The sequence below is a fragment of the Vigna umbellata genome, chromosome 10, assembly GCF_029865625.1.
Source record: "Vigna umbellata cultivar VRB3 chromosome 10, Vumbellata_1.0, whole genome shotgun sequence".
Taxonomy (NCBI): Eukaryota; Viridiplantae; Streptophyta; class Magnoliopsida; order Fabales; family Fabaceae; genus Vigna; species Vigna umbellata.
In genome coordinates, this window is record NC_142174.1 from 11958096 (window position 1) to 11975652 (window position 17557).

General features: G+C 31.9%; 2 protein-coding genes across 2 annotated transcripts; both read right to left on the reverse strand.

Moving 5' to 3' along the window:
• Nucleotides 1-3122: 3122 nt before the first annotated feature.
• On the reverse strand, nt 3123-7072 carry LOC124819518 (protein NRT1/ PTR FAMILY 6.3-like). Its single transcript, XM_047291059.2, has 5 exons — nt 6865-7072; nt 6585-6762; nt 6420-6459; nt 5711-6261; nt 3123-4224 (listed from the first exon to the last, which is right to left on the reverse strand). Exons 1-5 carry the CDS (start codon nt 6977-6979, stop codon nt 3354-3356), a joined length of 1755 nt encoding a protein of 584 aa, XP_047147015.1. The 5' UTR covers nt 6980-7072; the 3' UTR covers nt 3123-3353.
• Nucleotides 7073-15599: 8527 nt separating this feature from the next.
• Nucleotides 15600-17059, reverse strand: LOC124847659 (L-lactate dehydrogenase B-like). The gene is made up of 2 exons (XM_047325203.2): nt 16395-17059; nt 15600-16315 (listed from the first exon to the last, which is right to left on the reverse strand). Exons 1-2 carry the CDS (start codon nt 17007-17009, stop codon nt 15875-15877), a joined length of 1056 nt encoding a protein of 351 aa, XP_047181159.1. The 5' UTR covers nt 17010-17059; the 3' UTR covers nt 15600-15874.
• Between the last annotated feature and the right edge of the window lie 498 nt (nt 17060-17557).

Sequence of the window (17557 nt, forward strand, 5' to 3'; positions counted from 1 at the left end):
CGTTTCTCTTACTTTATTTTATATATACTAAATTCAAATAGACATGGAAAATTAAGTATCACTAAGACAAAATGGAGTTAAAAAGTAAATATGATGACAAAATGATGTTTCATGTAATGGAATTCATGTCATTCCTTGAGAAAGAATAACAAATTATTATATTCAAATTAAGAAATCCTAACTAACACAAGATGTATATAATACCCTCATTAAAGACAAATGAAATTGTTAAAGAATTTCAACTAAGCATAGTTTAATATTGCACCTAAAACATTTATTTAAGAGAGAGCAACAAAATATAAAATATAGAGTTTGTCATCTCCTTTCCCCTTCAAATAGTTTAATCATTTTAAAAGTTACTTTTTAAAGATGACGTTGGAGACATTATAACTCGCTAATATACTTCTAAAATATATAATTTAATAAATATTGATTGCATTTTTGTAGAAATAAACCATATAAGGCTTTTTTATATGTTTTTTTCTACTTCATTTCATATATTCCAAGTTCAAATAGACATGGAAAAGTAACTTAGAGTTTTGAAAGTAACTTAGAGATCTTGTAAGAGAAAAGTAAAGCATTAAACTTCATCAATTGCAACTACTATGAATCTATGCTCCACTTCACGTAAACTTCTAGAGATCGTGTTATGTTTTTTAAATTTCCATGAGATGAGTGAAGAACCAAGATACACACCATATCTCGATAACGGATCTCTTATGTCAGGACAAGAAGTGCAATCATTATCACTATAAGCCTTTAATTGAAGATCACAATTAGATGGGAAAAATAATCCCAAGCTTGGTGTATTTTTTTATGTAGCGAACGATCCTTAGAGTAGCATTGTGATGAACAGTTGTCAACATAAAAAGAAATTGTGCAAGATAATGCATAACGTAACTTATATTAGGTCGTGTGTGTGTGAGATGCATAAGTCTTCCTATGAGATATCTATACCTAAAACAATCATCAAATAATTCTAGTGAGTTTGCTAAAATCTTATTAGTAGGTATAGATTTTGTTTTGCATCCAAAAAGACTCGTGTCACTTAGTAATTCCAATGATTTTTTTTACGGGCTCATCAAGATATCTTTCTTTGTCCTTGCCACTTCAAAACCAATTGAAAAACGTAATTCTTTTCTAATTTACCTATTTTTATAATTTTTGTTTGAAATTTCCCTACAGCTCTAAAAAAAATTCAATGTATACACATTATCTTTTAATAGAATATTTAAAAACTAATTTAATTTTTGAAAGTATTTAAAAAATGAAAAATTAATCAAGGTTGAAAATATATTTAAGGATAGGTTTAGTGTTCTTATTTCGTTGACATTGCTGTTTAAATCGTAACCAACTTGATTTTGAAAGAATAAATAATTAAAACTAATTTAATTTTTGAAAGTTATAATTACTTGAATAATTTAAATTTAAAGAGCAAATTGACATATCTACATTTTTTATGAAAAGATAAAAAAATAATTTGTCAAGTGTAAAGGTGTGTCAAAATAACATTTTAAAAACATAAAGAAAAAATTTGTGAACAAAATAAAAAGTAAATGTAAAGTATAAAAAGATAGATAAATATTCAGTTTTGTTGGGTTGCAATGTGTGTGAAGGGATATCTGATTAATGATAACTAATGAATTATAAGCTCGTCGGCACCTACCATTGCATTTGTCCTACTTTAACACTGTGTTCGCTTGCGCTGATTTATTGTATACGAGAATTACCGAAGATAGATTTGTGTGAGAAACGTTGTTCGCTTGAACTGATTTGTAAAGAATGAAAAGCAGGGAAAAACAAAGATTTGCGAGATTGGATTATTTTTAGCATCTCGCAATCTTGTAAAGATTTGGGATGATTTATACCGAAAAGTCCTGTATGCCCCTGTGCTATTTCTATAATTCCATGACCATTTTAAAGGCATGCATAGATAAGTTTGGTGTGTGTTAACTGACGTTTGGACGAGGAAGAAGGCGGTTGATGATGAGGAGGCAACCGGATGAAGAAGACGAAAGATTGAAGCAGAAGAGATCTTCATGTATTCAGTTCCACTGTTAAGCGTATCCGGTTCCAGCTTTTGGAAGAATTTGCGAAGGAGGAGTATTCGGTTACATGCTTCGCATATCCGGTTCCAGGCAAGGTTGTTATAATTTTGCGCCTCGAGTCTGCGTGCTTCATATCCAGTTCTGCGGAGGGCACCTCTTTGTTCCGGTTCCAGTCACCGGTTCCCCATACCTGGAATACTTGTTCAGTCGCCAAAAGTGGGTTAGCAGAAGTGTGTTTACAGCCGTCGACGCAGACATAGACGCAGGTGGAGGAAGGGTGTGAATGCCCTTTGAACATCGTCAGAGGGAGGAGATCCGGCCATAGATGAGAGGAAGAGGAAGCTGATGGATTCGAACCGCGAATCGGTGAGGAGATCGCGAACCTCTTCGTCAAGATCTACAGATTCCGGACATCTTTGGCAGATCCCCCGCCTATGATGGCGTCGCCTGTTCCTCCATCAAACCGAAGCACTATTTGGTGCATAATAAACATATTATTATTATTATTATTATTATAATACAATTTATTTTCATCTTAAAAATTAATTTTTCTTTTCTTTTTTTCTTATAATAATTTTTACAATTATATATAATATTAACAATTATCAAATAATTGATAATAAATTATATTACAAAAAATATTAAATTTAAAAATAATTTCATTTTACTAAATTATAATTTTTTGCATTTTTAAAATAAATTTTAATAATTAATATTAATGTTTTACTCTTTATAAACTTTTTTACAATTAAATATAACATTAACAATTATCTTTTTATATCACATTAATTTCTAAGGATATTTTGGTAATCTTCAATTTCTAATAATTAAACAAATTTTTTTATCTGTCAGATCAATCTAATCCTACACTAATTTTTACAAACTTTACTTCCAAATCCACTCTCAACTATTCACAAATTCACTCAAAAGACAACAAAAAAATTACCCTCAAATTCATTCAAATCATCTCTCCTAGATCATCTTTCCCAAATCATCGTAACATAGAAAGCATAAATGTTGGTCTGACTTAACTGTCATAAGGAACATAAGCGTATAATTAAGACATCGATCACATCGCTAAACCACCTTGTTAACTTGGAGTTAACAATTTCAATTTATTTGCCTTTTCTTTTCCACAGTATAAACAGATACAAAATGGTTACAACTTACAAGCTTATTTATATGGTAACCAGATGCTAGCCCTTCTTCTTTTTTCCTTTTTTTAGAGTGAAAACTCGATTAGCATATTGATACAAGCAGGAAAATTTCGTAGAAGAAAAAGAGAAAATGTTTGTGGGAGAAGATTCAGTGGCCATGAAAAGCAGCATCATCTGTTTCTTCCAATTCTATGCCCTCTTCAGCAAGCCTCTTCTCCTTGTAAACGTACCATTTAGCAAAAACCAAGTACAACATCACATTTATGGCACTGAGTATAGCCAAAAGCCAGTAAAAGTCATAGAGCCTCCCTTCGTTAAGATTATCTGCGAGCCATGGCCTACCATGTGCTGTCATTTTGTTCACTATAGACACCAACAAGGAGCTGAAGAAAAAACCCAAAGACAGTGTGCTCAGGAACAACCCTGTGCTCATTGTTTTCATCCCTTTGGGGCACTCTCTAAGGAAAAAGTCCAACTGCCCCATATACATAAAAGCCTCTCCTACCCCCACAAAGAAATTTTGTGGGATCAACCAAAACACCGTCATTGGGATCTTTGCTTCTCGCTTGTCTACCAAACCATGTGACTCTGCATATCTCAGTCTCTTTATCTCTATCAGTGCCCCTGCCACCATGGCAAACACCGAGAACACCAAACCAACTCCTATGCGTTGCAAAGGGGTCAACCCATGTGGGTTCTTCAGCACTTTCCTTGCCACCGGAACAACCAAACGGTCGTAAAATGGGACAGTTAGGAGAATTGTTCCGATTAAGAAAACGGTTATCGATGCTGCGGGCATTTGAAATGTCTTTCCTATGTGACGGTCCATGGTGGTCGCTTGTGACACCGAGAATGTTGTCATTTGAGCGTGGATAGTCCAAAACATGATGGTGGTTGCCCATATGGGAAGCATTCTTATCACCGATTTTACTTCTTCCACATCTGTTAAGGTGCAAAGATACCACTTTATCTTCATTCCACCACCGGATGAATCCACGATTGCAGCTTTGTCCAAGAAACTGCTCAATCAACAAATGAAAAATAAATATTAATATTAACTGCCCGGAATCAAGTTTAGCAAAATTCATGGAAAAAACGTAACTCATTTTAATAGTCGTGCCTCTGCGTGACCATTAAAATAGTTAGCCTATGATGTACTGTGTTTGTATTAAATTATATCATTCCACTGTTTGCATGTCTCGAATAAAATGCGAGTTTAGTATTAGAGTACGATAATGTATCACACGAACGCGAGCAGGGACATTAATTGTTGAGCGAGGTTTAGCGTAGACATAATGTTGTCTCTGTTAGAGGTGGCAGAGTGTGACGGTGAGAAGTGAAGGAGAAATGAGGCGTGAATCTCCACTTGGAGATAACCTTGTCGTTGCTATGACTCTTACGTGGGATGATTGGATTCTGATTCCTCTGCCTATAATGCAATCTAACTTTTATGGACAATCATGTTGCATTTAGTATCCAAATTCCAAAGGTAAGTATGCCAAAATATTCTAAACCATACACTTTTTCTTCTCTTCCAAGCTCGTGGGGTGGACTTCATTTCAGACCACAGACCAAATGATCCAAGATAACTTATTGGTTTTCCTTTTCATGGCCAACCAGCCCTACATATCTGGCTCTACATTCTTATCTACTCCATTCTTTCCCCCAATCATTCACGCTTCAACCAATTCCAACTATCCTCCTAAGTGTTCTTCATTCATATATTTTAAGCCACCCTTCAACACCACTTAATTGCATCTCTGCGCTATTTTTTTAACTTTAATCACCTGCCTTAAGTAAAATTAATGAAAAAAGTATTCTCATATCTGGAAAAACGACCCAATACGGTTCATCCAGAACCAGTAAAAAACAATATAAATCGTGGACCAATGCTTGGAATCTCTTCCAGGTAAGGAAGTAATAAAACTTGTAACTGGAATTCTAAATTCTCCTTTATTACTACCGGTGGGAATAAAAAAAGCTTTTCTTTTCACATTAACCAACAAATAAAAAAAGACCTGTTTTTCCATATCCAAAATTTCAAACTGATCACTTCACACATACTACTTTTTATCCCTTTCCCTGATATCTTTCTATTCCCGTCTTCAAGTTATATATATATATATATATACACACAATAACTTTCTCCATTAAAATAATACTTCTTTTTAGCAAACTAAAGTTAACAAGCAATGACAACCGAGAACTTGCACAGAACAACAGAATATTATAATTGCAAATAGTTTCTTAGGAATTTATTAAAACCAGAAGATTCAGATTGAGCAAGAAAAACTTTAGTTGAACATCAATCAATCTACATTTAATTAGAAGAATGATTGACGACGTATCGTGAGGGGATGATTACTCTAAAGTCAAACGGCTTACTCCAGGAGGTGTCTCCAGCAAAGTTATTTAATACTATTCTAAAGAGAATCATTGAAAAATATCTATCAATCCAAAACCAGAAGAAAGAACAAAGATGGCGATTGGTGAAAGTTTTTTTACCGGAACTGCTTGCTATGCGGCATGGTCTGCTTCTTGGTGTCATAATCATTGAAGAGCAACGTGGAATCAGATGGCAATTCCAACTTCCTCTTCCTTATGGCAGCCACAAACACTTCTGCAAACTGAGTGAGTGGACTCCCCACGAGTTTCTTGAACCGGTACTTCCTCGTACCCGACAAAAACACAAGAAGAGCCGCCACAATCGCACCCGCACAGATACCATAACCCCATCCTCTTCCTACGTTGTCTTGCACGTATACAAGAACCGTCGTTGCCATCAGAGACCCTGTGCTCACGAAGAAGTAGAACCAGTTAAAGAACTTTATCATCTGTTTCTTCTCATCTTTATCCGAATCGTCGAACTGATCCGAACCGAACCCTGACACACTCGATTTCAAACCACCAGTGCCAAGAGCCGTTACGTAAAGCGCCAGATTGAGCACCATTAACTGTTTCTCATTCGCTCTCACGCAAGGTGGCACGGTGTCTTCCGTGCACTTCGGAGGGTGCAGGCTGGGAACTATGGTTGATATCGTCAATATCGAAACACCCTATAAACATCATCAAAGAAACTCATATCAGTACGGTCGATCGAACCAATATACATTGTCTTCATTATACTATTCTTAATCAGAGTTAAGATTCACCCCAGTTATCACTGCATCGTAAGTTTTACTATTGAAACAAGAAAAGTTATGGCGTTTCTTACAGTGGCTTGAACTGCTGCGAAGATGGCGATGGTGCGGTATCTGAGGAAAATGAAAACGAAAATTCCAATAAGAACTCACAGGCACGTATACTTTGGTGACGGCACACTAAGAAAAAAAAAAGAAGTTAATAATGTTGCAAGTGTTGCGATAAAGCTGGTTCGGACCTTCCTAGGAAAGTATCGGCGAGGAAGCCTCCAAGCAGACAGAGCATGAAGGAGGTTCCCAAGAAGTTGGTTACAACGTTGGCAGAGGCAGCATTACCCAAATGCATTGTCCCTGTCAAATATGTGACCAAGTTCACGGCGATGCCCAGTGTTGTCAACCTCTCCATCACTTCTCCTCCTGATACGCATACATATATATATAAATAAAACATGTCAAGATGGGAATCTATTGAGACCTGTTTTTGAAGTGTTATTTATAAAAAAGATAGGTTTTTGAGACCTAATATCATGGCGGATGCAGTCCAGCCACCGGTTTTGGACCTCTCTGCGGGGTGACCCTTGTAGTCAGAGGCATCTGGGATTGTTTTGCCTTGAGTGGTAGGGAGGCTAGACATCGTTGCAAGTGAAAGGCTTTCCAAGTAATACAAAAGAGGAAGTTGGCTTTTAATCACGAGTTTTGGAGCTTTATATACAGCAAGATCAAGGCCACACACGACACGACCAGGGTTTCTAAATCTTAATTATAAAACCAATTTCTCAACATATAGCCACCCTTTCATTTAAACTATATATGTGCACAAATTTTAATATGTCAATCATGACATCCGACAAAATGAAAACAATATAACGATAACTTCCTACAAGTTGCCAAATTTAATTTTCTTCCTCATTCATTCCCTTTGATGTTTGAGAGTAATATTTAAAAATTTAGTATTCTAGTTTTATTCTATGTGAATCTATTTGAAGGCAATATTTTGTTAGTGAGTTTGTAAACTTTCAATATCGGTATATGAATTGTACTTTGTATTCCTTTTTGTTATAAGTTTAAAAAGCTCCTATTCGTAATGGAAGATTAATTAGACATGTAATTCTGCAATAGGTTTATAATTGGTCCGTACAAATTCGCCCAGATACCTTTTTCGCGCAACCATACCACTAAAAGACAATTTTCTGTAGATTATGCAAGTTAGCACTTAACACAAACTAAACTAGCTAGTAGTTAACGAATTAAAATATTATCATATTATAAATTGTTCTTAATGAAATCTGTAATTGAAATAAAATAAGATGAATATGGATACATTATAAACGGTTAGTGCGAGCTTTGCTTAAGATACAAAGTGTTACTATGGACTCCTAAGACCTAAACCGATCGGTCTCGACAGCTATTGAGCAGAGTTAACGCATAATGAATGTGATAACGGCTACCGTTAAACAATTAAGGTTTGCATTAATGACCATTAAGAGGTAAATTAATTTAGATTCCTTTAAACTCTATAAATAAGGGTTTAGGTTTGAGGTAAAGTCAGATTCAACTCATACTATAATAGGCCCTATTTACGTCCTATTAGGACTTCAATATTTAACTGTAACAAACAGTTCATAAAACCGCTCCTAACTTGAGTGTCGGAGTGTCTTTTGCAGGTACCTCCCCTCTTTTACAACCGAGCGGCCAATACTGAAGGTGACCGATCGGTCTAAACTGGAAGCAGACAAGCGAAGCGCACCAGTCGAAGGTTAGTGTCTCGGTCTCACAATTCACACCGAAACACAAAGTAATTTTATGTTCATGAAAATTGCGATAATGCTGATGAACTTGTGAAAATGATTAATGGTGTGCAAGGACTTGTATGATAATAGTTTCATATAGAGAACTTTTTTTTCATAGTGTTAAAATGTTGGAGGTTCCGAAAATATACTATCTTAAATAATGGGGATATGATGGGTTCGAAAAGTAACTACTAGAATTTGAAGGATCAGAAATGGAAATGGGACCAGAACTTGAGATACATCTAGATTTGAATGCTGATATTGATATTTTGGATTTTTGGAGTGATCGTTGTGATGAAAAAGCTAAGAGAAAATAACCTCCCAAACAATGTCGTCAATGTGTAACAGGACTTCCCTTTGGTAATTTATTTTAAAGGAGACTCAAATGTGCAATTTTCAAATTAAATTACCTCTTTTGTAAAAAAATCCGAGATATTTTTGTAACGAAGCTTTATGTATATTTGATACTTTGAGGTAATGGTATTTATACATGTGACATTGAAATGATATAATTTATTGCATGACCTTGTTGTAGGTGTTGTTACCTATGAATATTCCTTAGTATATGTATTTCTTGTTAATGAGTATTTTTGTCCATTTAAAGGTGTTGTGATAAGAATGTTTAGAAAAGTAAGAGGTGAAATATTAAGCATGTGAGTTATTAAAAAAAATCTTAATTTCAACTATAATCTGATCGTATTTATTAATCTTGGAAAATACACAAAAATTGGATCGTTTAAACCGTTTTATGGTATGAGTTTATACATTAACAATATAGTATTGATTGAATATGAATGATGATTGTAGGAGTTCGAGAATATAGCTACCAGATAAGCAAGCTTTATAGTACCAAGTTAGCTATTGATTATAGGATACGCCAATTATTAAGCTTTATTATTAGTTTCTTTTTTCCGTAATATATTATGACAAAAAAATCCAATTTGGTTACACTTAACAACAAGGCAGTATAGTGTTTTGCATTGGATGGATGGCAATATATTATCAATTAGGATGTATATTTGTTTCAGCTTATGTAATGTGTAATCAGATGGACATGAGAACCAATTTTATGGATACGAGAATCGATTCTCTCGTGCAGAACCTATTACGAGGCTCACACTATAGTTTCCAAAACAACCATTGCATCCTTAACTTATAAAAAAAAACAATTACATGCAAAATGGGGTTAGTGATTTCAATTATGAGATGAGTAGTTTTCACATTGTGGATGCACTAGTTGATGAATGAGAAATAAGACATGTTCAATTCATTTTAATATAATTTTCAATATTTATATTTAAATTTATATCACATTTATTTTAAAAATAAAATGATAATTATATATTTTTATTTATTAAAACAGTTTTTTTATTTTATTATACTCATCACATTAAATATAAATTTTCATCTTAAATTTACTCCAATCACAACTTTTTAATATAAACCTCACCACAATTCTCTTTTCATCTCTATTATTCACTCACTTTCTTTCAAATTATTTTCTCAATAAAAGCACAGTCATCACAAATTTAATGAAAGAAATTAAAGTCATTACTTTTATAAAATAATGCACCAAATTAATGAAATAAAAAAATATTATAATATAAATAAAAGAATTTATTAAATTAATTATTTAAACTTATGTCCTTCAAAAACAATATATAACCAAATTCATTCACAACTAAATATTTTTCTTCGGTACCAAACTAATTTGTAATTTAAGATTTTTTTTATATCTATTAACGAATAAAGATAAAACATTTATTATTTTTTTTATGTAACGTGTAAACTATTTAAAAATTATTTCAATAAATAAATATACTATTAAAATTCTAAATAATAGATAACACAGAACAACTCTTTTCAGAATTGAGACGGATAAAAATAAATATTTCTCTTTTCTATAGTCAAATATAAGAAAAAAACTTATGTAAAACTAAATAACAAGTTTTAATTGATTAAACTTTTTTTGATACTACTATTTAAAAAAACAATCTTATCTAATATATAAATCTGAACATATAATTATCAATAAATGTAATTTGAGGATAACTTTATAAAAAAAACTATTATGTATAGTTCTTAATCAGTGTGAAAACAGTTAATTTTATGTATATACTATCTCTACTTTATTTAAGTGGTATATAATTTATTTTTGAAAAATCAAGAAATTCAATATTTAATAACATAATTATTAATTTTTCTATTTTATAATAAAAAAATTAAGAGAAAAATGTTTTTTTATGTTTTTCCATGTTTTTTTTCATTAAATAGATCCAAATTTTGTAAATATAATGTAATTACAAACCAAAATATAATATAACAGAGAGTGGGAAATATTTTTAGTTATATAGTTTTTAAATATAATTTAATTACATTTTGTTCTATGAATAGTTTTTGCTTTTCATATGAATTTAGTTTCTGCATATGAGAAAGAGAGGATATCTCTTCATTTTCATTCAATTTTATCTCTATGTTTGACTTTATAAAGGTTTATATATTTTAATAGAAGTACCTCAAACATGCCTCATCCTTTTTTCTCTCCCTCTCTTTTATTGAAAAAGAAAACCTTGTTTTAAAGAGTTATATAAGGTTTAAAGTGTAAATAAAACACTTTCAAAAATTTATATGATTACTTTTAATATAATAAAATACTGTATGTCGATTCAAATAAATTGTCTAATATCCTATTTAAAAAGAAATGACATGTGACCAACTATTTGCATTAAAAAGAAGAAAACCTACTCTCATAAATAACAATACTATTCACTGTTTATATGTTCTAATTTTAAGTTCAAAAAATGCCGATTATATATATATATATATATATATATATATATATATATATATGTATGTATGTGTGTATATATATATATATATATATATATATATATATATATATATAGATATATGTGTGTGTGTATATATACGAAAGAAAAAATATATTATGACTGGGTGTAGATGAAAAAGAGAATAAAAAACAAAACTAATATGCTAATATTAGTAAACGTTAACACAAGTGAGGAGGAGATTGACGTGGTGGTGACGAAACATTTTGATCTTTATTCTACATCTTTTCTTAATATTCCATTTATAATAATTATTCAAATCTTAAAAATATATTCATTACATCAGTAGTTTTAAATTATTTTTATTCACTTTAAAGCAACTCCCTTTCTCATTCTCTTTGTTATATTATTTTTTCTCTGTTTCACAAATTCACATAAATTAGAACAGGTATATATATCAAATTTAAAGCCACATTAATACTGCTTTTATATCGATAACAACCTTTACAGCTTTCGGTGATCCAAGTCAATCTCTTATCAATGGGATAAAGCGTATTCTATTTTCTTTAGTAATAAGGATATTAACGTGTAATTTTTATAGACAATGATTTAAGTTTTATAATAATTTTAAATATGCCACGAATCTAAGTCCGCTGCACCCCATCTTCCCCGACACTTGTTTATTCTAAAATAAAAGTTTTATTCTAAAGTGATAACAAATATTTATATTTTTCCTCATTGTTCTTTGAGCTATTTTCTTACGTAAATAAATTAATTAAATTATACTTTTATTTTTTAATATATATATACACTTCAGCAAAGACTTTTTCTTTTTCCTTCTTCGTCATTTAAACTAAGATAAGTTTTCATCGATGAATGGTGATAAGCATTTGGGACATGGACACGCGGGTCTATTATAACCACAATTTTATTCTGAGGAAGCATAGTTATGTGGTTGATGTCGATGCTACTAATTTATTACTATTTTCCTTATGAAAACAAAAGTAATTAAACGAAATTAAAAAGCCTTAATGAAGTCGAGTTTTGGCAAACAGGAATAATGACGAAAGTACTTTATTGGGCGGCCAGTGACATAATCCATTTGGAGTTTAATTTCATTTTATATTTGTGTTAATTTAACATCTAATGACTGAAGTCAGAAGTCAAACTCTAAATATGTGTGAATTTGATTAATTAATACAAATAAGGCAAAAGAGCAACATTGACACGTAAGATTTGTTGCCTTTTACAGAGAATTTCAAACCTGTTTTCTCTTGAAGACTATCAGTGATTGGGTGGAAGAAATTAATATAATGAGTTTGATTAATGAATAGATGATAGTTGGCTCTTTTAGGAAGCTCTCACAAATCGGCTTTTCGCGTTCTTCAAAAGATCCATTACCTGCTCAACGCAACACGTGGATCAATAATTCCACTTTAATAAGAAGCTACCATCATATTATTTACACAACTTGTTTCCCTCGTCTCCTACAAATTACTAATATAATCATAAACAAATATCAAAATTAAACATAATGGAAGAGAGAGGAGAACCTATAGTACATGAGAAATCAATAAACATGTTAACCTTATCGCCTTCTCTATTTTTTTTAGGCAAGGAATTGCGCAATTGTTTTATTAGACTTGTGCTATGTTTTTTTCTAACAAGGTTGTCATTACTACAAGTTTCGTAATCATAGATTATATCACATTAAAAAAATAGTATTATGAGATGAAGAAGAAATGTAGGCGCATTGAATCTCTATCTCTCACCTGGTCGTTCATATTTTTTCTTTTTCATTGATTAAAAAAAAAGGATATGACGAAATATATGTTAATAATTTTGGATAATAAAAGGGTTGACTATATATGTGATTGGGTATTAATTATTAGTAATAATTGATTGTTATTGTGTATAAAGTATATACTAGTATATCTGGGGTGAGATAAACAATGTAATGGTATTTGTCGATGCTCGTGGAATGTGTTTGTTTGGCTCACAAGTTCATGAGCATGTGTCCATCACTTGAATTGTGATGTGTTTGAAGACGTGCTTACGGTGGTTTTGGATATGGTTAGCTAGACAAGTAGCGTTGAAATGGATAATAAATAAGTAGTTTGTTTGGAATTATTAAAAGGTGATAAACATGGTAGTAGGGAAAAACTTATAAAAAAATGAGAGAAATTGACCATTAATTATTTGTTAAAAAATATTAAACTTTGTTATAATATATTATAATTTAATTATGTTTTGATATTGTGTTAAAAAATGAGTTTTAAGTTTAAGTTGACTTTATAAAAATGATTTATGAGATAATACTGACTTATATACTATTAATCATGTGACATGAAACATAATGAGACATGGTTGGTCGGTTTGATATTGGGTTAATTGGAATTTGAGAAGTGTGTGGGGAGAGGGCAAAGTGGGAATTTAGCGGAATATGCAAATTGATACGTGGAAACATGTGGAAATACCTGAATTCAGATTCCCAACTCAACTAGGGTGGGGACCTTTTGCAATCTTTCACTTTCACTAAAACAAAATCAATATTCACTCAACTCTCTCCAACTGTTTTTTGAAAACACTGTTTGAAGAAATTCGATTATCTAATTTCAAAATTGAATGAAAAATCAAACAAATTTCGAAATTTAAATAGAAGAAATACTCATAAACTTTTAAAATTCAAATAAAAAAATACTCAACAAATTTTAAATCGATATTTTTACCACGGTGCATAATAGTCATTTTATCAAAAATTAAAGATACATAACTTAAATAGTGAATTAAGGTTGAAAGAGTTCTAAATAATCATGATATCTCTTTGAAGCCTGATATTATAAAAACTTAAGAATTTCCATTCACTCAATTTCAATTATCTTTTATGATCATAGAGACATTGGAATCTAAGTAACTGAAATATCTATAGAAGTTTTCGTTTTAATTTTGTTATATGTACCTACGAACAAGTTGATATTTGTAAAATACATATTCTTCAATCCTTAAAATGAATTTGGCTGATCGTTTATATTTAAAATAGTGCTCATAAAAAATTGATATTTAAAATAGCTTTGGACACAACGATAAAAAACCATTAATTAACTGATCTAATCTTAATGTTTTGTATTTGATACCAATTTAGTTTTAGCCATAAAATAAGTTTTTAATGTTTAATGTTTTAATTTCTTACTTTTTTCTTTAATAAGTTAATTTCATGTAAATATTTATTTTAACTAACATTAAAAATAATTTCAAATAAAAATATAAAAATAAAAAACCTATTTTTATGTCTTGTAAAGTCGAATCATTTCAAATATATTTTACTATTACAATAAGAATATTAATTTTTTTAAGTTATTCCATATGGGAAATGCCTTGTAGACCACCTTTTCGGAAGAGTGAATCTGGCATGTGGGTTTAGTGCCATCAAATCAAGAGGGATAGACATAACCTATGAAATATTTGGTTCCCTGCATGGAGGGTCTATCGATTTTACTTTATTTTATTAATGCCTTTCTATTCGCTTTGTTTCATTAAGAAAATGAATCATTTATTCAAAGAATAATTTTAAATCTTCCTACGATATCATTCTACTAATCTTTATAGTTTTTTTTATGTACGTTTTCTATTTCATAATATATCCTGTTAGGAATTATGAATGTAAATAATAATTAACTAAGGTTGGCCTCGTATATAAGGAAGTACGATAATTTCTTAAATATAAACCACTTGGGCCCAATAATAACTCTTGGAATGTTGGTATGATCCACACGGTAACAAGGAAAAGTTCTTTCTGTACTCCCATGTTTTCCACATGAAAGCCCATACTTTTTAAATGTCAATATTATTTTTGTCTCTAACAATGAAAAAAAGTTTGTTCATAATAATTTAAAATGGTTAAGAAGTAGAAATTAATTTTATTATTTTCATTTTAAAATGTTTCTTTAATTACTCTTCGACACTTCATATGAAAAAATAAAATAAAATCAATGAAAATAAATATTTAGTTAAATTATTTTTTAAGATATACATATTGAGATAAATTCAATCAATATTCAATATATTGAGGTATTGTTTTATTTTTCTTGTATGTAAGATTGAACAAATATATTATACTTTTATAATCGATAAATCAAAACTAAAATTTTTGCCGGATGCTTGTAAAAAATGTCTTCTTGACCAATAAGCCTAATAAATGCATTCGTAAGTTTGATTTTACTTTACGTAAGTTTGAATTGTTAGCCCATATAGAGAGCTATTTTATATAAAAAATTAAAATAGATCAATCAATACATAATTAGTTAGTTTCATATACCTGTGAATTAGCGAGTCTATTACTAAAATAATTGATTGATTTATGTACTAGCTAACTTATTACAAAATAAACTGTAATATCATTTGTCATATGGTGAAATTTATCGCAGGTCTGATTTTAAGCGAGAACTAAGAAAATATAATTATAACTATCAGCTAAATTTATCAGTTTATTAAATTAACATAATGATGACTTAAAAAAAAAAGAAATTTCGGAAGATTAATAATTTAATACAAAATTTCAAATCGGTAATAATATATATGTATTTATGTATAAACATTTTAAATTAAGTTAATTGTAACATCAACATTACACAACTTTTCCAATTATATACATTTATATTTTAAGAGGATTTGGCACAAAATATTTCACTGAAATTTTACATAGAAAATATCTCGCTTATTGCAACATGATGATATCATATATAGAGAAAAAGAAAAAAAAATGAGAAAAACATTACGATACGCTATTGTTCTTACATATTTTGAATCCCAATTATAATCTATTTCTTCTTGAATAGAGATTTTTTATTGTAGGTATTTATGGATTAAATATGTTTTATTGTTTTTAAATTACCTCTTAGAAAAACTTGGGAAAAAAGAAAAAGGACAAAAGGGAGTATATCTAAGAAATGATCAAATAGTCAACTGATTCTGAACTTGGAGGATTGTGGTAGCTGAATTCATAAGCCTGTGTTTCTCTTCTTCAGTGAAATGAACATTGGTGACACCCAATATCCCTCCTCTTCCAAGTTGCGCAGGCAAGCTAAGAAAAACTTCGCCATCGATATCATAGAAACCCTTTGCAAGAACCGACACAGGGTGGACCCTCCTTTGGTCCCTAAGAATGCTTCGTGCCAAGTTTGCCACCGAGTATCCTATCGCCCAAGAAGTGTACCCTTTCAGACTTATAACCTCGTAAGCACTCTCTGTAACTTCTTTGTGTATGCTCTCCAACATTTCCTTCTCGTACGTAATTTCCTGTTTCTCCAAAAAGCTCAGCACTGGAACACCCCCAACGCTAATGCTAGACCACAAAGCCACTGAGCTGTCACCGTGTTCTCCCACTATAAAAGCCTATAAGAAACCAACATTCATCTAATGATGGAACTATATTAAGGTTATTTATAATCAAATGCTTGAAAAGGTAATTAACCTGGACATCTTGAGCGTTAACATCAAGATGATCGGCGATGAGGAAACGAAACCGTGAGGAGTCCAAGTTAGTGCCGGACCCGATGACACGATTCGAAGGGAAACCAGAGAGTTTCCATGCCACGTAAGTGAGCACGTCCACGGGATTCGAAACGATAAGGAGAATGGTGTCGGGAGAGTAACGAACCAAAGGGGGTATGATTTTCTGAAAGAGGGTGACGTTCCTTTGTAGGAGGTTCAGCCTGGACTCGCCGTGGATTTGGCGGGCACCGGCGGTGACAATGCAGAGGTCGGAGCCCGCAGTGACGGAGTAGTCGGTTGAGGCCTGAATTCTGGTGCGGGGGAGGAAGGCGGCGGCGTGCTGGAGATCGAGCATCTCGCCGCGGAGTTTATCAGGAATGGCATCGACGAGGACAAGCTCGTCGGTGAGATCCTGAGTGAGGATGGTTTGGGCTATGGCCATTCCGACGTTTCCGGCACCAATAACGGAGATTTTGGTGTGGCGTTTTGTGGGAGAAGAAGGTGCAGCGTTCATGACGGACTTAAAGAAGGCTTGAGTTAGGTCTAAGCCTCCTGGACCCAATGCTGAACCGGAACTGCTCTTGTGCATTGCCATTGTTTTGATTATCTAGAACAAAAATATGTGAATGAAGATTATAAGATGGATTTATCTGTTGTTGTGTTGTAAGGGCATGCACATATATAGTGTATTTATAGTAATTGTGTGAAAGCGATGAGCACAGAAAACTTGGGACTAAAGTAAATGGTTTTGGAAGAAGCAAATGCTTTTCAATGGTCAATTGTTACCTTTCTACGTTGTTAGTATGAGATGTGGGTGGTTGGGATCTAAACCTTTGTGGGGCCATTCCACCATGTGTCTCTATTGCTCATGGTCTCTTCAAACTTTCTTGCTACAGTAGGTTGCCTTCAGAGGGGGATCCAGAATCAAAATGCCTTTTCAAACACTACATTATGCGTGTACAAGAGGCAAAAGAAGAACATGTAGGTTTGATGTCATTTGCGTGACTATTCGATGACTTTTATGAACTTGTTTCTACCACAGCCTACCACAGTTAGATTTGTAGCCACCCAAAGTTGCACCAATTTTTGCCTGTCATGCAAAAATTACTAACACATGCAAAAATAAGTAGTGAGAATATAATT

Bases quoted from the DNA above. Each gene is read 5' to 3' on its own strand.
- LOC124819518 (XM_047291059.2), bottom strand. From the start codon at position 6,979: ATGTCTAGCCTCCCTACCACTCAAGGCAAAACAATCCCAGATGCCTCT. The intron at 6,460-6,584 runs GTCCGAACCAGC...CATTTTCCTCAG, and splicing joins GCCGATACTTTCCTAGGAAG to ATACCGCACCATCGCCATCT. The intron at 4,225-5,710 runs GTAAAAAAACTT...TTGATTGAGCAG, and splicing joins CCGCATAGCAAGCAGTTCCG to TTTCTTGGACAAAGCTGCAA.
- LOC124847659 (XM_047325203.2), bottom strand. From the start codon at position 17,009: ATGGCAATGCACAAGAGCAGTTCCGGTTCAGCATTGGGTCCAGGAGGC. The intron at 16,316-16,394 runs GTTAATTACCTT...GGTTTCTTATAG, and splicing joins TTAACGCTCAAGATGTCCAG to GCTTTTATAGTGGGAGAACA.